Source organism: Schistocerca americana, chromosome X (genome assembly GCF_021461395.2).
Source record: "Schistocerca americana isolate TAMUIC-IGC-003095 chromosome X, iqSchAmer2.1, whole genome shotgun sequence".
NCBI lineage: Eukaryota > Metazoa > Arthropoda > Insecta > Orthoptera > Acrididae > Schistocerca > Schistocerca americana.
The window spans coordinates 616420493-616446910 of record NC_060130.1 but is presented as its reverse complement, the minus strand read 5'-3'; the positions used below and the strand labels follow the sequence as shown (position 1 = coordinate 616446910).

Genomic DNA, 26418 nt, shown 5'->3' with positions numbered 1-26418 from the left:
TGGATACTACACATGTAACAAAATGCAGAAGGTTTACATGAACATTTGAATGCACACATTTACTGAGTTATAAGATAGCCCTTCAGTGACAGTACAAACCCCTACTAGTGTTTGTTCCACATCCTAGTAATGCTCTTATGACTATCAAACAACACATGACATTTTATTCTACCAGTATTCACGTAATAAATTCTCAACATTTTCAGGTACAAATACATAAAAAATAATTGTACAGACAATGGGTGGACTGGATGTAACAGAAGCAGATATCTAAAAAGAAAAATACATAGTACATATGTCATAAACTAGACTTGTGCTAAATAAAATGTGCAAAGCATCCAATAATCCTGAGAGCTGTTAATTTAGTACGAGGCTCTCTGATACTTTCAAGTAAGCACACCGGACAGAACTAATGTCACCTCTGCTCTAAAGGGTTGTGTCCACTAGGCAAGTAGCTTAGCAAGTACTTGCTGTGGTGTTTACACTAGCTCAAAAACTTGCACAAGTTTAGGTCTGCAATTTGCTTTGAAAATTAATTTCAGGAACTTGCTGTAAGTACTTGCAGATGAGCTTCCACTGAAGTCATGTCACGACATGGGCAAGTGGAAGTTTACCATGTCATGCTCAAAAGTCAGAGATGCTGTCACCATTGCTGTGTTGTTGTTACTATTATTATTATTTCTTTCCTTTCTCAGACGTTATGTCTGGTTAAAAATGGAAAGTGACACGGACCTTGATCAAGCGTGACTTCCTTTTAACTGTACGGTATATGTTACATTGCATTTAGGAACTTTCAGGTAATTGAACATGTATCAATAATTACAGATTTCTGTAGTTGTATATAAACGTTTGGATGTAGCTGTATTACCTTAATGTACTGGTGGATATTGTGTGGTATGACTCCTGTAGTTGATAGGATAATTGGTATAATGTCAAATTTATCCTGATGCCACATGTCCTTGACTTCCTCAGCCAGTTGGATGTATTTTTCAATGTTCTCCTGTTTTCTTCTGTATATTTGTTGTATTGGGTATCGATATTTCGATTAGTTGTGTTAATTTCTTCTTTTTATTGGTGAGTATGAGGTCAGGTTTGTTATGTGATGGTGTTTTATCTGTTATAGTGGTTCTGTTCCAGTATAATTTGTATTCATCATTCTCCAGTGCATTTTGTGGTGCATACTTGTATGTGGGAACGTGTTGTTTTATTAGTTTATGTTGTATGGCAAGTTGTTGATGTATTATTTTTGTTACATTGTCATGTCTTCTGGGGTATTCTGTATTTGCTAGTATCGTACATCCGCTTGTGATATAATCTACTGTTTCTGTTTGTTGTTTGCAAAGTCTCCATTTATCTGTTGTGGTATTGGGATCTTTAATAATATGCTTGCTGTAATATCTGGTGTTTATTGTTTGATCCTGTATTTCAATCATGAATCCTTCCGTATCACTGTATATATTGGCTTTTCTTAGCCATGTGTTGGATGCGTCTTGATCGATGAGTGGCTGTGTTAGATGATATGGGTGCTTGCCATGTAGTCTTTTCTTTTTCCAATTTACTTTCTTCGTATCTGTTGATGTTATGTGATCTAAAGGGTTGTAGAAGCGGTTATGAAATTGCAGTGGTGTAGCCGATGTATTTATATGAGTGATAGCTTTGTGCATTTTGCTAGTTTCTGTTCTTTATATAAAGAATTTTCTTAAATTGTCTACCTGTCCATAATGTTGGTTTTTTTATGTCGATAAATTCCCCCCCCCCCCCCCCCCCCCTCCGACCTTTCTGCTTAATGTGAATCTTTCTGTTGCTGAATGTATGTGATATATTCTGTATTTGTGGCATTGTGATCGTGTAAGTGTATCGAGTGCTTCTAGATCTGTGTTACTCCATTTCACTACTCCAAATGAGTAGGTCAATATTGGTATAGCATAAGTATTTATAGCTTTTGTCTTGTTTCTTGCTGTCAATTCTGTTTTCAGTATTTTTGTTCGTCTTTGTCTATATTTTTCTTTTAGTTCTTCTTTAATATTTGTATTGTCTATTCCTACTTTTTGTCTGTATCCTAGATATTTATAGGCATCTGTTTTTTCCATTGCTTCTATGCAGTTGCTGTGGTTGTCCAATATGTAATCTTCTTGTTTAGTGTGTTTTCCCTTGACTATGCTATTTTTCTTACATTTGTCTGTTCCAAAAGCCATATTTACATCATTTCTGAACACTTCTGTTATCTTTAGTAATTGGTTGAGTTGTTGATTTGGTTGCTGCCAGTAGTTTTAGATCATCCATGTATAGCAAATGTGTGATTTTGTGTTGGTATGTTCCAGTAATATTGTATCCATAATTTGTATTATTTAGCATGTTGGATAGTGGGTTCAGAGCAAGGCAGAACCAGAAAGGACTTAATGAGTCTCCTTGGTATATTCCACACTTAATCTGTATTGACTGTGATGTGATATTATTTGAATTTGTTTGGATATTAAGTGTGGTTTTCCAATTTTTCATTACTATGTTTAGGAACTGTATCAATTTAGGACCTACTTTGTATATTTTCAATATTTGTAGTAACCATGAGTGGGGTACACTATCAAAAGCTTTTTGGTAATCTATGTATGCGTAGTGTAGCGACCTTTGTTTAGTTTTAGCTTGATATGTCACCTCTGCGTCTATTAGCAGTTGCTCTTTACATCCTCGTGCTCCTTTGCAACAGCGTTTTTGTTCTTCATTTATAATTTTGTTCTGTGTTGTATGTGTCATTAATTTCTGTGTAATGACTGAAGTTCATATTTTGTATGTTGTTGGTAGGCATGTTATGGGGCGATATTTAGCTGGGTTTGCTGTGCCTGCTTGATCTTTAGGCTTCAGATAAGTTATTCCATGTGTAAGTGTATCAGGAAATGTGTATGGGTCTGCAATGTAACTGTTAAATAATTTAGTTAGATATGAATGTGTTGAGGGGAACTTCTTTAGACAGAAATTTGCTATTTTATCTTTTCCAGGGGCTTTCCAATTGTGAATAGAATTAATTGCTCAGGTGACTTCATGTTGCAAAATTATCACTTCAGGCATTTGTGGTATCATCTTGTATGTGTCCGTTTCTGCTTTTATCCACCATGCATGCTGTTATGTCGTACCGGGTTTGACCATATGTTGCTCCAGAAGTGGTCCATGTCTGTTATGTTTGGTGGATTGTCTATTTTAATGTGTGTGTTATCTATTATCTGGTAAAATTACCTTTGGTTTATGTTGAATGTTGGTTTTGTTTCCTTCTATTTTCACTTTTTTTGTATCTTCTAAGTCGTTTGCCCAATGCTTGTAATTTCTGCTTCTTTTCATGTAACTGCTCTATCGCTTCTTGTTGTGAGATTTTACCTAACCTTTTTCGTTTTTTTGTCTGATATTTCATTTCTTATAAATTGTGTTAGCTGTCCGATGTCTTTTCTCACTTTTTCTATTCTTATCTGTAGCCTGTGTTGCCATGCTGGTTTTGTGGGTTTCTTCTGTGTGTTGGTTGGTTCTGATCTCTGCCTAGTGTGTATATTTAGTGTAGTGAGTGTTCCTATATAAACCAGTAGTTGTAACTCTTCCATAGCTGTATTTTTATTTATTTTGTTGTGTATGATTGTGTTGATAGTTGTTATTGTTGTTTCGACTTGTGGGTTATTTGGTGGTCTATGCAAGAATGGTCTAATGTCTGTATTTGTGTCTTTGTATTCTATATATGTCAGCTGAAATTTTTCTTCTATATCTAACATGGTGTCACTTCGTGTTCTATTTGTGCTTGTTCTGGTGGCTGTCTTAAGATTTCACTTAGCTCTGATTGTTTAATTGATGCGTGTTGTTCTTTGTTTGTTTATTCTGGGATGTTTGAGTCCATTACTGTATTTTCTTCTTCTTCTGATTGCACATTATTTTGTTCCAGTATGTGTTGTACGTGTTGTTTGATGTTTTCTAGTTCTGAGTGGGGTATCCTGTTAGTTTTGATTATTACACGGATCTGATCAGCTAGTCATCGTCCTGTTAAAAATTTTAATTCTGGGTATCTGGTAATAAATGTTGTGTATATTTGTGATCTGTATCCAGTTGTGTTGGTTCCTAAGTTTGTTGCTTGGTAATAACAGAACATGAGGTGTCGGTTAACTTCATCTGACCATCTCATCCTCTGTCTTTGCAAAACACCTCTATTTGGATTTAAATCATTTTCCGTGTGGCTAGCAGTGTCGTTACCATTGTGGATGGGCATAGTGTTCAAGCGTCATCCCCGACCGTGACAGTGCTTGTCCGAGGCTTCATTAGTTCTGTCCTGAACCAACTAATCACACTAAAAGGAGGGTTAGTCCTATTAGTGGTTTGTTCTTTTCGTCGCCTTTTATGACTGGCAGAACATACTGGGGGCCTATTATTATTATTATTATTATTATTATTATTATTATTATTATTATTATCATCATCATCATCATCATCATTAAGGAACAGTGTGATAAAACACAAAAATTCAAGAAAAGAAGTGTTTGAGTGAAGAACTGGATACAGAGCCATACATGTTTAAGTTAATTTCTTGCCCATACCAAGTCTGCCCACCACCCTTTTTTTCTAATGCCTGTATTGCCTAAAAATCTGCCACAATATTTTCTTTTGCAACCTGCTTTATAACTCTGTTATTAAAATCCACATGTTTCATGTCCCACAACACAGCAGAGCAGAGCATTACACTTTCTGAATTAATCCCTACAATTTTTCTGTGTAAGTAGGTACAAAAATTTCAAATTTTTTATTGCTTAATTTTAAACTTTATTATTGTTATAGGTTATTTCAAACAGTAGTGTGACAAATTATTGACTTAATGGGGAATTAGAAAATGCTGAAAAAATGCTATATTAAAACCCCAAGTACATTCATTGCTTTTAAAAAATAACTCCACATAGAATAAAATGTGTTAGGACAGTATATTTTACACGAATCTCTTTCAAAACTGTTTGCAGTGTTTTTGATAAACAACATAAATTACAATATACTTTCACACAACATTCGTCTTCATACGATCATGACTATGTGTAAGGCTCTCAAGCAGGGTACAATACAAAGAGCTACATCACAATCTTCACACACATCAGGATTCCCTCCTATTTTTCTCCCCATTCGCATCCCGAACTTGGCTGCACACATATTCTGGTAGGATTATCTTTCTTTGCAGTACATGGGATGAACAAGGGGAAATGATGGTCAGTAAGATGAACAGAATTGGTGTTTGTGGATAGACAACCAGCTAATTTCGAAGATAATTCCTTCCTGTGATGTTTGGCTTTATCTTCTCAATCACTGCCATATGAAAATCTAGAGTATTCTTTGTTCCTCCAGATTTCTTGTACGAACTGAATGAATTTCAAAGAGCCAGTTGAAGTATATAGGAACATTTTTCTAGTATTTTTTCCCTCTCTTCTGTGTTACTGACTTGTCTGACATGCTGGTCAACTTTATTCTCTACTCATATTGTGTTGTTATGATACAACTACTGGTGGTTTTATTACTGTTTACACCTATTTATGTTTTGCATTTATGCATTTTGGATAGTGCTCAAAATACACATATCATGCTTGTCTTTCCATCCCATTGCTGTAACTTTATCTCTTTTTATGCAACACTATCCCCCTTCTTCAATTTTTTACTGTGTAAGCTTGGTGACATACCTTTCCTAGAAGGTTGCACAGTGGCAGTTTTCCTAGCAATAAGGAGATCTGCTAGCTGCGGAGAGGTGTAAAAATTATCTACTTTAAGGCAGTAACCTTTGTTGAGAAGGGTTTCATCAGAGTCAATACTATTTGAGATGACATGGGCAGATCTTTACATTTTTCATCAAATATTGTGTATATACAGAAGAGTCACAAAAATGTAGACATTCTTTGATAGTCAATATTAATGGAACAAAATGACATACCATTAAAATTCTTGCATGGGGGATGGGGGGAGGGGGAGGTTGTGTGTTCAAAGTGACCACCGTTAGCAGCCAAACAACATCAATGCCGCTGAACTGTTGACCAAATTACGGCTGTCAGTGTTGCTTCCAGTACCACTTCAATACAGCCCTGTGTTGCTCAAACGACAATCTTACTTCATTCAGTGCCGCACTGTCATCTGCTGGACAATGCACACCAAGATCAGTTGAGAAAACAATGGACTACACTACCACACAAAATTTCAACGATATGTCATTTTGTTCCAAAGATATTAACTATCAAAGAATGTCTACATTTTTCTGGATGCCTCTGTATAATTACAGAGCATGCATAGCCTGACCTTGGGTCACACAACATATATGCCTTTTTTCCACATCTTACTCTCTTTAGTGGTAGAGACTGAACCCAACCTAACCTCCCCTTATGTAACATGAGACTCATCTATTGTGGCATCCCTCTCAGGAGTATAAAAATTTTTGAATTTGAACTTCTCATTGAGATGTTCTAAAATGGGCCAGATTTTGTTTAGTTTTGGTTGTGGATGGCTAGCCGGGTCATATCTTCAGCTTTCTGAAAAATGAAGGCATTTCTTTAGTATCAAAAATCATTTGTAGCTAAGTAACTGGCAAACTATTGGAGCTGCAAGTAATGGATGTTTAGACCAGTACATCTGGTAGCTTGGTTTCTTTATAATACTTTGTAACAGTATTACACTAAAGAAGATTCCTATTTCATCACTGTCTGTGTCCTTCCAGCCAGCAATGTTCTTATCTCGAGCATATCTATTAGTCTCAGTGACTACATTATTCGCTATCTCGTGATCAATTATTTTACTTGCTAATTCCATCACATTTGAAGAGTCATTTTGTGTGAAATTCAAAGGCATTCCAGTAATTGGAAATCGTTGAGGTGAGGGAGGCAATTCTGCAGTCATGCCCATTTCATACCATCTTCTAATGCTGGAGAATCTAACATTGCTTGAATCACTTTCATGATCTGTAATCACTTTGCTAACACTGTCAGTGTCTGAAGTTTTACTTTCGGATTCACTAAATTCTATACCAAAGTCCCTCCCCCCTCTAACCTTGACTGCAGCTGGCCAAAAGAGAGCTTCAAGAAGCTGTGAAACAAACAGATGTAACACTTTTGTGCTCTGTTGTGGCCCACATTTGTAACTAACTAAATGCAACAATTTCCTCTGGGGATTTAAATACCTGAACACAATATTGACAAGATATACAAATATTGTCAGGCTTTTACGTTTGCTTAGAAATTAAAATCTCAAGTATTCTCGAGCTTTTCAGTTAATGTGATAACAACTGCATTCTTTCAGCTGTCCACACATACTTCTCAAGCTTGACACTGACTTTTCATACTGGTACTAAACACACACAACTTCTGCAAGTTTGAGAAAACTTCAAAAAACTGGCAAGTGTGGCAAGTATTGCAGCAAGAAACTGTTTTCAGTGACCTGCAGAAGCTACTTCTGAAAGCTGACAAAACTTATGGATGTCTAATTCCTGAGAAGGAAATGAGACCACAAGTTTTTTTCAGGAGCTCCCCATGCACCAGCAGCCACCCATCAATGATTAGATCATGTAGAGCTACAAAAGTGCTGAGATGTTTACTGCTCTATTTCAACCGGCATTCTCAATAGTCCCAGACACTTGTTACAGGATTAAAATCACGTAACTTTGCGAGCTAGTCGAGGCACCACAGGGTGCCTGGGTGTTCAGTGAACTAAGAATTTATGCCTGTAGGCATGTCAATACGGCTGTTGTCTTCTTGGAAGACAGTAGTGTGCACAGCATACTCATCATGAAAATGAAAAAGAAAGGGTAACACTTGGTGATCCGTAATGCTGAAATAATCATCCTGATTAATTTTCATTGTAAACTGAATAAGTGGGCCCAGATCATGGTACGAAAAACATGCCCAAAACATCACAGGAGCATCTCCAATTCGAACTAAAACCTCCAAACATTGTGGGTTAAGTTCCTTATTGGCCCGTCGGTGCACTTAATTTGTCTCATATGAGAATGAAGTCTTTCGTGACAACACTGTTGTATAAAACATTCTCAGACTTCTTGCTGCATCAGTTGCAGGTAAAACCTGGAGCTTTCAATGATTACCTCCATTACCTTCATCAGGAGCAACTGACTGTCAAAACTGCTGCTGTGGTGGCCTTATACAGCCCAAAGATGGCGTCTGATTGGTCGGTAATTATGCATGCTATCACAGATGGTGTCAACGTTTATGCTGGTGGCACCCCACTGCACATTCCTATAAGATACAGAGATAGTAAAACAACCATCCTGACAGTCACTTGAAGGTGTTTGGTGAAACCACAGAAGCTAATTCGTTATGCCTGTATTGGGATTTGTGCTACAGTCCTCTCAAATAGAACTTCCTTACAGGGGAAACTCCCCCTCACACCCCCATGAAATTTAGTGGTAAGGTGGCCCAGTGGGTAAACCATCAAAAACTAAACACAGATCAAGCACAAAAACATGAGTAATATGGTGTACTGAATTGTGAAGAAAGACACAAACTCAAAACAGTGAACAATTCAAGCTCAAGATGTGCAACATTGAGTGAATTTGTATATCAGTGGTGTTGTGATTATATGATCGCTGGGTTGGGCTGTGAGGGGGGGGGGGGGGGGGGGGAGATCCATGTTCAAATCTCCTTTGTGCCCCATTCCTCCCCCCCCCCCACCCCACACACACAAAAGAAAAATCATGAACTGACCATCAGGTCATTGACATATTCAAATTTTTGTCTGTTTTGTGGTGTAGCATCCGTTCGCAACAGTGCAGTGTAAGGAAAGGACCTCCAGATGTATGTTCCTTCTATTTGTTCTACACAAGTACCTCATGTTATGATTCTTGCATTCCATTTTGGAAGTTCTGACTCACGAATTTCTTTGTTGTACCATAGATCACACCTGTTTATTTGTTGTTTTCATTTGTGTGAGAGGTCTATGCGGCATCTCATCTGCTCTCATCACTATTCATCACATTTACTTGTGATGATAATATATTCTTACCACATGACTCATTCTATAACCAATTTACGGTAGACAATTGCTAAGACTACAGAAGAAGAACAGACATGCAATAACTGGACAGAAAGTTCCAATTTTGTGAGAGGGAGGGGGCATGAGGGAGGTTTGGGCTGCTTCGCAGTCCACTCCGTGACCACTCAAACATGACAATGTAACTGTTGCAAGTCGCTCGATGTTGCACATCTTGACCTTGGACCATTCACTACTGCTATTTTGCTTCTTTTTTCACACTTTAGTACACCATCTTCCTGTTTTCATGTTTGATCTGAGTTCAGATTTTGGCGGGCTATCCACGCCATTTCACCACTAAATATGAGGGGTGTGCAATGGCGAGTTTCACTTGTTAGTAACAGTTTGCTTTATCACTCCACTTTGATCACAGTACTTCAATCTCAACAAAGTCTTATCACAACGAGTGAAAGATCAATCCCAGACCAACAGAAAAGTCAGCTCCACTATTCATACTATATACTGTGTTTCATGTGTTTGTGGTACTGAGGCAAAGCCTGTTTCACCATTCAATAGAATGATATGAAGATATTAAGGGGACAGTGGTTTATATTGATTTGCCATGTCCAATACTTCTCTGCATTGCAGTTTAAGCTTATTTTAATTAGGAAACAAGATTGGAGCACCAGATCTTACAGGCAAGGAATGTCATACTGAAATATTTAGTGACCTGTACTATAACTGTGTGCAGAAACACAAAGAAAGATTGCCAAATCACTTGAGGTCAAATGAATAAGCAATTTCTACACACTACATTTAAATGATGAATCTGTAATTAAAAAGGTGTTGGTTAACTATTCACAGTTGTGGATGCCTTTATTGCCTCTCCTTTGTAATTTAGCATTTTATCCTTCTGTGGTTTCCCCACTGTTATTTATTTATTTTTCTTCAATTATGACAGTGTACTACTACATACATACAGCAAATTTCTACAAGGTACTGGGTAATTTTGTTAAGCGACATGACTGCCAGTTTTATTTAAAGTTTGAGAAAGGCGAAAAAAAAGTTTTAGACAGCAATATTATGTCATCAGTATCACATTTTGTTGAATGAGATGAAGTTTTGTCTTGTACACCAATAAAATATTCTTATTTTCAAAGCAGACTGCACCATACATACAAGGTTATTCCTAAGTACCACCAGGGTTCCAGAAGATGACTCCAAGAAAACTGCAAGACATATAGAAAATAGACAGATATTAGTGAATAGAATACCTCTCCCTGTGTTTTTAACTCACATTACAGACGCTCAACATAGGCATTGTTTGTGATCTGGTAAATGTCAGTACAGTAACCAAACTCTTGCCATATATGTTCCAACTCATTGTGGTCAATATCAGCAACCACCTTAATTATCCTGCCTAGCAACACTTCCAAATGAAATGGCAGTGGAGGCAATCTTTAACATAGCTACATAGGGGGGAGGGGGGGGGGTTGGAAATCACATGGCATTAAGTGATCATGGGGGCCACTGAAGGGGGAGTCATGATGTTAAACATGCCCAATGTAACAGTGAAGCAGTTTGGCAGTGAGACAATCACAAATGTCTAAAAGTTTGTGGCATAAGCCATTGCTACATCACATCCAGGTACATAAAATCAATCACAGTTTTCTCTGCAAAGAAAAACTGCCCATAAACTTTAGGTGAATCACGAATGTGTTCCACATTGTTGTGTGTATGTTCTGTGCCCCAAAAGTGCACACCGTGACAATTCACCTTTCCAAACACATGCAAAACATGGGTTTGTCACTGAAAACCAACTTCTGTGACACACTGTCTTCCTCCAGTAGTTGTTGCAAGTAACAGAAAAAGTCGGAATGAAGCTCATTGTTCTGAGTAGGTAGTAAATGTAGTAACTGTATCTGGTATGGTTTTACATGCAAACATTTGTGTTGAATGCACTATACAGTTGACTGCAGTACCTGCAGGTCTCCATTCACATTCATCATCAGTTTCTTCAGGCTTCTGAGGAATGATTCCTGCATGTGCTCTACATTCTCTGCTGATTGTCCCAGCCAGCCTGTTTTCTTTACACCACATAAGCAACGAGTCTCGTGCAATATGTTGTACTATTGTCTGTTGGAGCTTTTCCACAATATTTGGTACAAATTAATTGCTGAACCATCACAACTGACTCTCATTTAGTGAATTTGAGGGCACAAAATGCACGCATCGCTCCATTCTATATGTTCTCCCACACCTGGTCCCTAGTGGTGCGCTCTGCAACTATGCCACAACATATATTACACACTGAAACTTGGAGAGGTGCTCTATCCTTTCTGTTTATCATGCAATTTTTGTGCAGTTATCTTCAGAAATTGTGGAAACACTTACGAATAAACCCGTATTAACTAAGTCTGGGAAAGCTCACAGGAACTGTGCAGTCACACACAAGACTTTAGATTATCAGATAAAACAGTTTACATGACATCACAGTCTGTGTACATCTGGCATATTGGATGACTAGTTATCTTTTGAAGGAACGGTTATTAAAATATGTGGTACTTCAATACAAGACTGTTAGATTAACATTTGTGACAGAGGCATCACATATGAACAGGCACATAATACGCTAATCAAGTTCTGCATATGAAGTAGCCAAGAATGGGCATGTACCAAGTTTATTCATTTCAGACAATATATTCACCAGTAACATTATAAACTTATATTACTTAGTTAAAAGTTCCATATATCATACTCACAATAAATATTGTTACATGCAATGTATCAATTTTATAAAAGATACATGCTGGTGATTTAAAGGTTTGTATTTAACTACTTATGTCCACTCAATAATTCCTCTGTGGTATATCAGGAGTTGGTAAGGATGAACTACTTTAATCTTTATTTGGAAACATTTCTGATGTCTGTCATCATCATTCCAAAATTTGTAGCTGTTTATTTCACTCCTTTCTGGCAAAGTTTGATTCACTAGAGATCTTTTGCCCAATACCATAAAATTTCTGACAGGTAGCAAAGCATGTTTGAAACCTAACCTAAATTAATTTCTCCTGGACAATCCTTCTAATCAAAATACAATTTTCTATCTAACAACTCGTAGAATGTAAAAAAAGACCTAGTTTTAAGTGGAGTTGCAAGAGTAAGACCAAAATATAATGTCTTCATTAATGTTAACACTAATCATTTATGATTTAAATGGGTAAACTGACTCATTCCACATCATTTCGATAAATGACTCTTTCAAATGATCTATGGAACATGTAATTAACTAATATAACTGTAAGTGCAAATAATTTTTCATCCTAGTACCTTATTTTTAAATATACCTACTACTCAAAACCACAACAAATGATTGATGACAAAATTCATCAGTGCATAAATGTACTGTGAGGCTGATACTTACAGTTGCTAAGACAGCTGCAAAATATACATGTGTGAACCATACACTGATCATGTTAGATAAATCAATAAATAAATACTTGCAATCACTTTCTTTTATCCAACAAATACTTTTTCCCTAAAGCCTAGTTTAACAGATACACTCCCTCTTGAGTCTACGTTTTGAAACTGTTGCCAGGCATTGCACATGTGCAGCACACAATGGCTGAAGTCTTTGACTAAACTATTCAGTGCCAAGGTGCTCCAACTTCCATAACATGAAACTGTCATTTGCACGAGTTTGATATGGAGTGCGGAACTGGGAAAATTATTCTCTCTCTCTCTCTCTCTCTCTCTCTCTCTCTCTCTCTCTCTCTCTCTCTCTCTCTCTCTCTCTGTGTGTGTGTGTGTGTGTGTGTGTGTGTGTGTGTGACAGGTACTTGTGATCAATACAAGAAGAAAGAGTGACACTGTGCTGCACTTGAAAAAAATTCTTTGCGATATGAACACTGAAGGCCTGATAATGTAGGTTTAAAAAAAAATGCATTCTGTAAGAAATAATAAGACATCTCAGAGTAATGAAGATCACTTTCTGCATTTGAGAACTGCTGTAGATTCTCTTAGACCAATATGAAGCTACCCTTTTGATAAGGACATCACTAGAAGCACAGCTGAACAAAGAATACAAAGTGGTGTTCATGGTGAAAATAGATAATTTAATATGTACAAAGCGAAAGCTTGCTGTCTTAAAGCAGAGATAAGAAACTACCCAAACAGGTGGCAACACAAATATCTGGAACAAATTAGACAGCTGTGGAATATGGAATGCAATGTGAGTACTACATAGTGATGAGAAATAAAAATTTGTCTTCTTCCTTTACAGCATTTCGAACCCCAAGGTTCATGTATTGTTCTTACATCATTCTGAGGTGGCAGAAATAATTTCTGTTGCGACCTACCAAAATTTCATTGTTGAGCACCCAAGCTGACAACTTCTGTTTATCCAGTCATAAATTCAAATATATTCATTCTTTTTATTTTATACTGATTTTAAGCGTAAAAGTCTGAAATCCACCACTGCCAATGGAACTGTCACAACTTTCATCTCATGGACAAAAATGGTGCTTTGGTACTCCTAATGTGCCCAAACTGATGTTTACACTGATATCTGTGTGTAGCCATTTATGAAACTAACTTCACAACACCAGTTTCTCAAATGAGTTTCGCAATTCGTCAGTGTCTCTGTGTAAAGATGGCGTACGAGAAAAATTACATAAGAATATTGCCTGGCAGGACATTAGTGAATGAAAATACATTGATCAGCCCGAACATTATGACCCCTAACATACTATCGATACAAACCCATCCAGGCAATAGCAGCACCACCCGCCAAGAAATGACTGCTAGTCAAAAAACACACACACACACACACACACACACACACACACACACACACACACAGTGCATGTAGCATCAGTGAGTGTGCTGCCCATGTGTAGAATGAGGAATGCGCATGATCTATCCAAGTCTGACTGAGAGCAGATTGTGATGGCTTGGAGGCTCGGCAAAAGCATTTTGGAAAGTGCACAACATGTCAGGTGTTTGAGGGGTGTTGTGGCGAGTGTCTTTAACATTGGGCGAAACCAAGGTGAAACCACGTCCAGACAGCGTGGGGTTGGGTGCCCACCCCTCATTACAGGTGTTGGACGTCCTGGGCTGGACAGAGTGGTAAAACAGGGCAAGAGGCAAACTGTGGCAGAACTAACATCAGACTTGATTGCTGGGCAGAGTACAAGTGTGTGTGAACACATAGTGCACCAAACACTCCCAATGGATGGCCTCCACAATCAACGAGCCACGCATGTGCCAATGTTAACACCACAAAAATCGGCAACTATGAATGAAATGGGCACGTGACCATTGGCAATGGACGTTGGTGTGATTGCAAATTGCTGCATGGTCTGATGAATCCTGATACCTTCTTCACCATGCCAATGGCAGGCCGCAAATCCATCATCTTCCATGGGAACAGCTTCTTGACACCTGTACGAAGGATGTAGACAAGCTGGCAGCTGCTACATTATGCCCTGGGAAAGATATACATGGGCATCCACAGCTCCAGTGGAGCGCGTGCAAGGCACCCTGATGGCCAAGGAGTATCGTGCACTGGTTGCAGACCACGTACACTTCGTCATGACGAAGATAATGCATCATGTCACAAGCCAGCTGCGTGGTGGAGTGGTTCAAGGAACACAATGGTAAGTTCCAGTTGATGTGCTGGTCCCCTAACTCACTAAATCCGAAACCGAGCAAAGACATCTGGGATGTGATTGAACATGACGTCAGAGCTCATTGCTCCATCTCCGGAATTTACTGGAATTAGGTGACTTGTGTGTGAAAATGTGGTGCCCGCTCCCTCCACCGACCTACCATGGCTTCGCTGCTTCCATGTCATGATGTGTTGCTGTTGTCATACGCGACAAAGGATGGCACACCGGCTATTAGGAGGGTGGTCATATTGTTCAGGCTGATCACTGTATGTCAAATCTGACCAGTTATCTATAAAATTTGCAAAGATGCTTGAGCAAAAAATAATACATCTGCTAATATTTTTTGCACTTTAAGTCTTCATCAGTAAAAATAAAACAAAATAAACTTGATGCATTTTATTTTTTCGAAGTTTAAAGGTAGCCAATTTTTGCGAAACTAGTTTATAACTTTAACATAAACATAATGTATGCTCTTCCTTGATGATACTTATTTGCTCAACTTGATAATAATGCATACTTTTACCATCTACCTCCTGATTCAAATAAAACAGTAAATGAGAAGAAAATATGGAAACAGTTGAACCATTGATACTCATAAGGACTATTTGTATCACTGTGCAACATAATGTTGACTCACACTTACACTTTATAGACAAAGCTGCAGTCAGAAGTGTGTGCTGACGATGTACACCGAAAACTACAAAAACTGTTTTGAGGTTTGAAAAAGTTATAGCGATTGGATTCTGCCCCCTCACCTTGCAGATTAGAATACCACTAACACTAATCATTTACAAAAGGATGCAACTGCAATTAGCTCTGGTTGTACAACATTAAGGGGAAAATCTGGCTAGTGAGGTGACAAAGGAGCAATAAAAATTAGTATACAAACAATGCGTCACTTAACACATTCGTTACTGTGAAGTGCACACGTTTTATTTAAAACCAGCTGACACTCAGGCCTACTTGACTCAACATACTCAGCCACATATGAGTTTTTCTTTTTCATAAATTAAAAGATGCAAGTTTGAACAACGAATTTTTTTTCTGATGTGTAGATTTACAGCAGACAGTTACTTAGTTTAATATAGCCTACGTTCAGTAATGTCGATCAACAGTCTGCTACTGGGGAAAGAAAAGCTTTTCACTGGATGAAAAGATTATCTGTGCTTTAAATATGTACTATACACAAGAATTAATTTCTCTTCTGATCATATGAAACAAACTGGAACTCTGCAGAACCAAATGCATTGAGCTCAGTTCAGACTGTACTGAGATAAGTTATGGTAAATTATTAAAAAAAAATTAAAAATGTTCTTTACTATGTCTTTTAAGATACATATCAAATCACTCTTGTAAGACTGTCACCATTTCATGATCTCATTTTTCATAATTTCATGAGAGTAAATGTGGCACTCTGGCTAGATATGAAAAAGGTAAACTCTTAAGTACACGGAGATTACATAATTTATTTGCAATGTACTGTATGAAGCCTGAAATAAATGTTAATGCCAACAGCAATGGACAGCAAAAAACACCCACAGAGTGTCGTTATTCTAGACATCCAGTGAGGAAAGATTAGTACAGAAAATTACCTACAGTGAGTGAAATTTTTTTTTTTTTTTTTTTTTTTTTGTGGTTTTCGGGCGCACAACTTCAATGGTCATTAGCGCCCTGACTACTCTAAGAATGCACCGCGAGGCACAAGTTGACAACAACAACTAAAAGGGAAAACACAATAAAAGACAGACTGACAGGCATAGGATTAAAAAACATCATCAAATGTCCTTAGCGAGGTTTGTCAAATTGATAAAACAAAGAACACGAGCAGCTGCTCGTGGGTCATCCGCTAAAATGGCATCGAAAGTATTAGGCAGGTTAAGATCGAGGCGCAGTGTGTTAAGATCAAGACAGGACATTAAAATGTGTCTAACCGTCAGCAAGTGCCCACATGGGCAGAACGGCGCCGGCGCAGCCGTCAGCAGATGGCGATGGCTGAACCGGCAGTGTCCAATTCTTAACCTTGCTAAAACGACCTCCTCCCGCCGAGAAGGGCGTGAGGAGGACGTCCAAGCCACGGGAAGAGGTTTTAAGGCCCGAAGCTTGTTGTCGGTAAGTGCAGCCCAATCGGCATGCCACAGCGACACAACGCGCCGACAAATGACCCTGCTAAAATCGGACGAAGGGACACAACAAGAAGCTGTCCGAGGCTGGAGGACCGCAGCCTTGGCCGCGGCATCTGCAGCTTCGTTCCCAGGGATACCGACATGGCCAGGAACCCACATAAAGCTAACCGGCGTACCGACGTCCACCAGCTGCTGAAGAGAGCGTTGGATCCGGTGTACGAAAGGGTGAACCGGGTACGGATCACTGAGGCTCTGGATGGCGCTCAGGGAATCTGAGCAGATGACATAAGCAGAATGTCGGTGGCGGCAGATGTAAAGAACAGCCTGGTAGAGGGCAAAGAGCTCAGCTGTGAAGACCGAACAATGGCCATGGAGCCGGTATTGGAAACTTTGTGCCCCGACAATAAAGGAACACCCGACCCCGTCATTGGTCTTAGAGCCATCTGTATAAATGAAAGTCATGTTGTTGAACTTCGAACGAAGTTCCAAAAAACGGGAGTGGTAGACCGAACCGGGGGTGACCTCTTTTGGGAGCGAGCTGAGGTCGAGGTGAACGCGGACCTGAGCCTGGAGCCAAGGTGGCGTGCGGCTCTCGCCCACTCGAAAGGTTGCAGGGAGTGAAAAATGAAGGTGTTGAAGGAGGCGACGAAAGCGAACTCCAGGGGGTAGCAAGGCAGAGACATACAACCCGTATTGAAGGTCAAGAGAGTCGTCAAAAAAGGAACGATAAGACGGATGGTCGGGCATTGACAGTAGCCGACAGGCATACCGACAAAGCAGTATATCGCGCCGGTAGGTGAGTGGCAATTCGCCAGCGTCAGCATGAAGACTCTCTACGGGACTGGTATAAAATGCTCCGATCGCAAGTCGTAAACCCCGATGTTGTATGGAGTTGAGGCGGCGTAAGATGGATGGCCGTGCAGAGGAGTATACGAAGCTCCCATAATCCAGCTTGGAGCGGACGATCGACCGATATAGACGAAGTAGGACGGTTCGATCCGCTCCCCACGACATACCACTGAGAACACGGAGGACATTTAAAGAACGGGTACAACGGGCGGCCAAATATGACACATGTGGAGACCAGCTAAGTTTCCTGTCAAAGGTAAGGCCTAAAAATTTGATTGTCTCCACGAGTGGGAGAGCAACGGGACCGAGTCGTAAGGACGGTGGGAGAAACTCTTTGTAGCGCCAGAAGTTAATACAGACCGTCTTCTCGGCAGAAAAACGGAAGCCATTGGCGACACTCCAGGAGTAAAGACGGTCAAGAGAACGCTGAAGACAGCGCTCCAGGACACGTGCACACTGCGCACTGCAATAGATGGTAAAATCGTCCACGAAAAGGGAGCCTGATACATCAGCTGGGAGGCAATCCATTATTGGATTGATCGCGATGGCGAAGAGAGCGACGCTCAAAACTGAGCCCTGTGGCACCCCATTCTCCTGGCGAAAGGTGTCGGACAGGACAGAACCCACACGTACCCGAAACTGTCGATCCATTAAAAAGGAATGAATAAAAAGAGGGAGGCGACCGCGAAAGCCCCATGTATGCATGGTGCGGAGAATGCCCGCCCTCCAACAGGTGTCGTAAGCCTTCTCCAAATCAAAGAACACAGCCGCGGTCGAGCGCTTCCGCAAGAAGTTATTCATAATGAAGGTCGACAAGGTAACCAGATGGTCAACAGCAGAGCGGCGCCTTCGAAATCCACATTGTACATTGGTAAGTAGGCGTCGAGACTCGAGCAGCCAAACCAATCGAGAGTTAACCATTCGCTCCATCACTTTACAGACACAGCTGGTAAGCGAGATAGGTCGATAACTGGAAGGCAAGTGCTTGTCCTTCCCCGGCTTAGGAATCGGGACAACAATAGACTCGCGCCAGCATGCGGGAACATGTCCCTCAATCCAGATGCGATTGTATGTACGAAGAAGAAAACCTTTACCCGCAGGAGAAAGGTTCTTCAGCATCTGAATATGAATAGAATCAGGCCCTGGAGCGGAGGACCGTGATCGGCCAAGTGCGGTTTCGAGTTCCCGCATGGTGAATGGGGCATTATAACTTTCACAATTCGAGGAGCGGAAGTCAGGTGGCCTAGCCTCCTCTGCCTGTTTGCGGGGGAGGAAGGCAGGGTGGTAATGAGCGGAGCTCGAAACCTCGGCGAAAAAGCGGCCGAAGGCATTGGAGACAGCCTCAGGGGCCACAAGGACTTCATTCGCGACCTTCAAGCCAGAAACTGGTGAGTGGACCTTAGTGCCAGATAGCCGGCGCAGGCTACCCCAGACAACAGAAGAAGGAGTAGAACTGTTGAAGGTGCTTGTGAAAGCAGCCCAGCTGGCTTTCTTGCTTTCTTTAATAATACGACGACACTGAGCACGTAATCGTTTATAATTAATACAATTCGCCACTGTAGGGTGGCATTTAAAGGTGCGTAAAGCACGTCGACGAGCACGTAAAGCGTCTCTACATGCTGCGGTCCACCAGGGGACCGGTACGCGACGTGGAGAAGAAGTAGGGTGAGGGATGGAATATTCAGCAGCAGCGAGAATGACTTCCGTGAGGTATGCGACCTGACGATCGCAGCTTGTGAAGGTTTGATCCTGAAAGGTAGCCCTGGAAGAGAAGAGCCCCCAGTCTGCCTTGGAGATGGTCCAACGAGAGGAGCACGGAGAGGGAGTATGCTGCAGGAGATGGATAACACACGGGAAGTGGTCGCTCGAATATGTATCAGCAAGTGCATACCACTCAAACCGGCGTGCAAGTTGGGGAGTACATATAGAGAGGTCTAAATGGGAATAGGTATGAGATGTGTCCGAAAGAAAAGTAGGGGCGCCAGTATTGAGGCAGACAAGATTGAGCTGGTTGAAAAGGTCTGCTAACAAGGAGCCCCTCGGGCAGGATGCTGGAGAGCCCCAAAGAGGATGGTGGGCATTGAAGTCTCCAGTTAACAAAAATGGTGCAGGTAGCTGAGCAATAAGTTGCGTCATGTCTGCCCTGGTAACGGCAGATGACGATGGAGCGTAAACGGTACAAAAGGAAAACATAAAAGTGGGGAGAGTAATGCGGATGGCAACTGCCTGCAGGCCGGTGTGCAACGTGATGGGATCGTAGTAAATATCATCCCGGACCAGCAACATAACCCCTCCATGAGCGGGGATACCTACCACAGGGGGTAGGTCAAAACGCACAGAGGTGTAGTGTGCCAAGGCAATTTGATCGCATGGGCGTAGCTTCGTTTCCTGGAGGGCTACGACGAGCGGACGATGCAAGCGGAGCAGCAACTTCAAGTCCTCTCGATTGGAGCGAATGCTGCGAATATTCCAGTTAATAAGTGCCATCGTAAGAAAAGGAAGATGAGAGAAGGGGTCACCTCGAAGGCCGCTTAGGGCCTGGCTGCGAGCGAGCACTGCCGCCGCTAGCAGGAGGCGGACAGTCATCGTCCATGGGGTCTATAGGGTCATCGGCCATCTCGGGAGGATGGCCGGGAGGGGGAGCTTCCTCCGCCGGTGAACGGCCAGATGTTCGGCTACCAGCGGTGCGGCCAGGCGAAACGGATGACGGCCTGGGGCGGCAACCGCTGGGTGGCGCAGGAGAAGAAAGGCGCGGCGGCGGAGAAGGAGAACTGTGCTTCCTATGCGCCTTTTTAGAAGGACGTTTGGTGGAAGTACCGGTCGAAGGCTGGGAGGTCGAGGGACGGAGGAAGTCTGCACGGGATGGTTCCTTCTTGAAGGCCCGTGCATCTGACTTCGGGGTCTTCGACTGAGCAGAAGCTGAGGAAGTGGCTGGTGTCTGTGGGGTGATGGGAGGAAGAGGAGACGTCGACCGTGCGATCTTAGCACTGGCCGAACGGACGACCGTGATGCTGAAGGTCAGATCGCATGTCTGGGTTGCTACCTCCCGGGTAGTCCGAGGAGAGGCGAGGACAGTGCTGTATTTCCCCGCTGGGAGCAGCGTGGGCTTCCTACTAGCCAATAGCTTGCGAGCAGCCGAGGTGGACACTTTCTCTTTGACTCGAACTTCCTGGATACAGCGTTCTTCCTTATAGACAGGACAGTCGCGGGAGGATGCGGCATGGTCACCCTGACAGTTCACACAACGAGGAGATGGAGGTGGACAGTCACCCTCATGGGCATCCCTGCCACAAGTGACACATTTAGCCGCATTGGAGCAAGACTGTCGAGTGTGATTGAAACGCTGACACTGGTAGCAGCGCGTAGGTGTCGGGACATAGGGGCGAACAGAAATAACCTCGTAGCCCGCCTTGATGCGCGATGGCAGCTTAACACTATCGAAGGTTAAGAAAAGTGTCCGGGTCGGTACAAGGTCATTATTGACCTTTTTCATGACCCTATGGACAGCCGTCACGCCCTGCTCAGCGAGGAAAGATTGAAGCTCCTCGTCAGTCAATCCGTCGAGAGAGCTAGTATAGACTACACCACGAGACGAATTCAAAGTGCGGTAGGCCTCCACCCGGACAGGGAACGTGTACAAGAGTGTGGCCCGAAGCAGTTTTTGTGCCTGAAAGGCACTCTCAGTTTCTAGTAATAAGGTACCGTTACGCAACCTGGTACAAGATTTGACAGATCCGGCTATGGCATCTACGCCCTTCTGAATAACGAAAGGGTTGACAGAGGAAAAATCCTTTCCGTCCTCAGATCGAGAAACTACGAGGAACTGTGGGGCAGGCGGTAGTACTTTTGTCACTGTTGGCTGGTCACGTTTCCGTTTGTGGGTCGAAGCCGAAAGCGATGGAGTAGAATCCATTGCGGAGGAATCCCCCATGATTGCCAGCGTCTCCGATGGCGCACTCCTTCCTTGTGGGGACCCTCTCAGAGGGCACTCCCGCCTTAGGTGAATGTTTACACCTCAGGTCACACCTCCCGAGAAACAGACGGAGGGACCAATCGGCATGGTCAGAAGGTATCAGCTCAGGCAATCACCCCTCCCCGGGCCTGGCCTTTACCAGGGGGTACGCGCGTGCCTTACATGTCTACCCAGGGCGGGGACTTACGCGTTACCCCGTCACCGGCTACGCGTGCGAACGCGTGGGTCGGCCTTCAGACACGCACAGGGAGGAAGGAAGAAGAGGAAAAAGAAGAGAGAGGGAGAAAGAGGACAGACTGTCTCAAACGCCGAGGCGGAGACCAGAGAAGGCAAGGAGAAGAAGGCAATGAGAAAGCAAGGAGAAGGAGGCAATGAGAAGGCAAGGAGAAGAAGGCAATGAGAAGGCAAGGAGAAAAAGGCAATGAGAAGGCAAGGAGAAGTCAAGGGAAAGAGTAAGGAAGACAGTGAAGTGGAGAAGAGCAAAGAAAGGAACCAACAAAAGGAAGGAACCAACAAAAGGAAGGAAGAAACGAGAAGTGAAAAACTAAAAAGACCACGATTATAGGTCGTGAAACCGTCCGTCTCCGGACGCAGGCGCTAACTACCCCCGTGAGGGGGATGGACTCCTTTTAGTCGCCTCTTACGACAGGCAGGAATACCTCGGGCCTATTCTAATCCCCGGACCCGCAGGGGGGAGTGAGTGAAAATTTGATATCACACAACAGCATCACTATAATAAAAGTATAATGTGACTCGACTTCATGCGTAGAAAATATTGCAGACCTTCAGAAAAGAATCTTAAAATTATCCTGCACAATTTTTGTAAGAGACATTCTGTTGCAAATAACTGCCATAATCTACTGAAAGTTTTTATTTTTATTACTCTGAAACCAGTTTCAACCTTGCAGTCATCACCTGGCAGAACTTTAAAATTTTTCATGCTTAATATCACACATCAACAATTTTAAAATGCAGTCCACATTTATTTCTGCGCATGCAGGTCACATCACTATCAAGTCTGATTTCCAAAAACACAAGAGTTAAATAAACTCCCCTAAGTTTCGATGGTTGTAAAGCAATATCTTTAAATGCTTCACATATCACCACAGGATTTAAATAAAAAATGTAGAGGGTGCCATTTGTAGTACCAGCAAGAGCCTGCTGCTTCAATATGCCACAAATTCATTGCATGTCTGGGACTTGCCTAAAGTTTATGTTTACAGATGGGGCAGCTCTTGCAGTATCATGGTAAATTGACAACAAAGGTTAAAAGGTGATCTTCAAATAGTGAAAAACGTCAATGTAGTTTTCTCCTATTTCAGTTTTACAATACCGGGATACTACTGAAAACTTAAAAATTTGTCAACTTCCAACAAACTGTGCGAATATGCGAGATTACTTGCCGAACATTTCTTTCAGGATGATTTATTATTAAAATATGTAAACCAACCAGATAAGTTATAGTTATGGCTTGCTAGGTCATTTATCAGGTTTAGTGAACAACGCGAGTCATCAATGTATTATTTTAAATGTGACATTGCATGTTCCGTAATTGGAGCCTGTAATGTTTTTGTTTGTGTGTTTTAGCTGCAGAGTCATTCCCATTGTTTAAAAACATTACATTTATTTATTTAGGGCTCTAGCTTAGATCAGGCAGGGCTAGAGACAAAACTGAACATTGCGGTACCACATGTTGGCTTTGACCCGTCATGCCATCTAGATGGCTTACATCCCTGTTTCAAACATGTACAATATGGTGACCATGATATCACCCATTACACCTCCAAACAAATACAAATAACACCAAAATATTTTACTTTGTAATAGAATGAACCTAACGGGACAAACACAGGAAGTATGGGGTTTTGCACAGAGAGAAACAAAATATACAATAATAATCATGGGAAGTAGAGGATTTTGGGCTGGGACAAACAAAATATATGACAATAAGTGTAACAACACCACTCCATAATAAATATCAACCCAAAAATCTAGGACTCAAAAAATTGGATCTGCAATCATTAGAAACACATGGTAATAGTTCTAAACACAGGCACAAACCCATTAGCCATAATTTTCAACATTAAAGTAACTCACTAACAAGCTGGCACAAACTCTCCCAGTAACAACCTGATACTCACAACTCAATGTCAAATGACTCACTAACACACCTAAGAAACAGCGTCAAACACAAACATCAAACACAAGAGAGCACTACTGGATACTACAACATGCCATCTACAAACATGACCCAACTCAAATACGATGCGCCACCATGATGTCATCCAACACAACACTGTAACATCATGAGTCAAAGTAGAATGCAATTAGTTGAGGTAATGAGTGTATTGAAGACCATGATACTGCTAGTTTGTTTTGCAATTTTTCTCAATGGCAGCAGCAGTAACAGAATGATTTGTAGCACAGTTTGAGGTCTAGGTTTGACGGAAGGTGATAATTTTGTTTAGAGTTGATGAAGCCAATGAATGTGTTACGATACAAAGCTATATTTAAAAAATAAAGACAGTGGTGACAGACTGAGATGTAGTGTAATCATGGCTCAGATTCAGTTAGATAATGATAATTTTTCTTGTAGACATTGCGTATTCCATAGTTATACATTTGTCCGTAGTAAAAATCTCAATCTTCAATTGTGATCTGAAATATCAGGTCTGAATAACAATACCCCATTCCATTAGTCTGTTAGTTTTTGTTGTGTTAATGTTTGATGTTAGTGATGACATCATCTATTAGTTGTTTCTTGAGACACGTGTGTCTACTATGTTAGCACAGTATTGCATTATTTACTAATCTGCATTTATCATTTCAGCTTCTCAGAACCTTTCTGAAGAGCTTTAAGAAAATTTAAACTTACAAAACATACATTAAGATACAAATATAAATGTGTGTGTAGGCCTGACCATCTTTCAAGCAAGAAAATATTTAGTGTTAATGCAAAACACCTTCATCTATATCCTTTAAACATTACTGCAGCCTGCTCAAATTATGCATGATAGATGGAAGGTCAACAACTGGGATATTTTCTGATCTGTCAAAAGCTTTTGGTTTAGCAAATCATAAGATACTTATGGAAAAGTTAAAATTCTATGTGGTGAGAGGCACTCCACACAAACAGATAAACTCTTACTTTACTCAGGAAAGAGCTACCAAAAGTTGTCTTACAAGGAAATTTGTTGGGGCCACTAACCTTCTTGTGTACACTGTAATGAACTTCCTGAGGTCATCAACAAGAAATTCATCCTATTTCCAGACAATCAATATAAAATCTCTCTTAGAAGCTGGAGATTTTTACATCGATTAGATAAATTATTTAGCAACAACAAATTGATACTATAGAAAAATCATGGTTTTAAAAACAACTGAAGCAAAACTAATGTGTAGCTGCCTGACACCAATGACACAAAACTGTAGCAAACGTAAAATTTTTGAGCGACCATCTGATGAAAAATCAGCTTGAACAGGACACATTAATAGAATAAGTCAAATTAAATTCAGTGTGTCACACATTACACACAACAGTTCAAGGCTACAGAAGTCTCATTTTCACTATTCGACAATTTGTTACGTATACTCTGATTTCTTGTAAACTACCATAAATGTATAAAATTGTACAGCAGATCATTATCCACCAATAAATATGCAATATATTAAGGCCGTAATAGTTTTCTGTCTGAAACGAAAGCTCAGGTCTTATTCAAAAATTCAGGAATTTTTAGAATCGCACTTCGACAGAAGAAAAGTACTTGCTACACGCAATCCCCCTGCAATCAGATATACTGTATGTATCAAAAAGAAAAGGGCGACAGAATGTTGCTGTTATTGTTACATACAATAATTTTTCAAATGAGCCTGCTTACCATATACTGCTGGGGAGGCACACCTGGAGCCACTCGTTGTCCTGCTGCTTGCAAGACTATTAGGCACAGAATCGCACCTGTTAAGGGTATCATTTTTATGTAAATCCTTTGGCCACAACAATACAGGTGTTCTTAAACGATTATGTACAAGACTTCGTTGAGAAGTCTCCGCTTCTGAAATATTTATGTTAAGTACAGAGACAGTAATGGGCTGCAAAATTTGACGATTAAGTAATAAGGCTGTCCGAAATTGAACGTCTGATGCGCTAAACTGAGATACGCAAAGTCTTCCACTAGCCCAAACACGACTACTATTCACTTAACACCGGCTAACAGCACTGACACACTACAAATCAATTTCCTCCACGTGAGCAGCTGAGCGCTGACATACACGTATGCGCAAGTTTATTGACAACAAGAAACAAGTGTCGCGACACCTGCACCCAGCGTTGCCAACCTCTCAGCGTTGTTCGATCACATTATTGTATCAAAATGATTGTTTATTTCGTTAAGGAAACGTACATATCTGCAATCTACAATATAAAATACGTTTTCGGGTGTCTGTCCTGGACTTTCTGTTGCAGGTGGCCTATCTAACGACTTTCAGGGGCAACAAAAAGTTCATTTCCAATGTTTCGCATAATTATTGGCCTATGTTTAAACTATTTTATTCTTCTCATTACGAGTAAGTTACTTTTAGTACAAAAAGTATCGCACTTAGAAACTAAGGTGTCGTCGTTGAGTGACTGTAGGAGGATACAAGATGAAATGGACAGGATTTGTGATTGGTGTAAAGAATGGCAGCTAACTCTAAATATAGATAAATGTAAATTAATGCAGATGAATAGTAAAAAGAATCCTGTAATGTTTGAATACTCCATTAGTAGTGTAGTGCTTCACACAGTCACGTCGATTAAATATTTGGGCGTAACATTGCAGAGCGATATGAAGTGGGACAAGCA

General features: G+C 41.0%; 1 protein-coding gene across 3 annotated transcripts in view; it reads right to left on the bottom strand.

Moving 5' to 3' along the window:
• LOC124555104 overlaps nt 1–25885 on the bottom strand; it is a 74452-nt gene extending 48567 nt beyond the window's left edge. For 2 of the 3 annotated variants that reach the window (XM_047128905.1, XM_047128904.1), the window contains exon 1: nt 25457–25885. In XM_047128905.1, the coding sequence (XP_046984861.1) occupies nt 25457–25549 (93 nt within the window). In that variant the 5' untranslated portion in view covers nt 25550–25885. The remainder of the gene's footprint in view (nt 1–25456) is intronic. The other variant, XM_047128903.1, reaches the window with a different exon arrangement.
• Between the last annotated feature and the right edge of the window lie 533 nt (nt 25886–26418).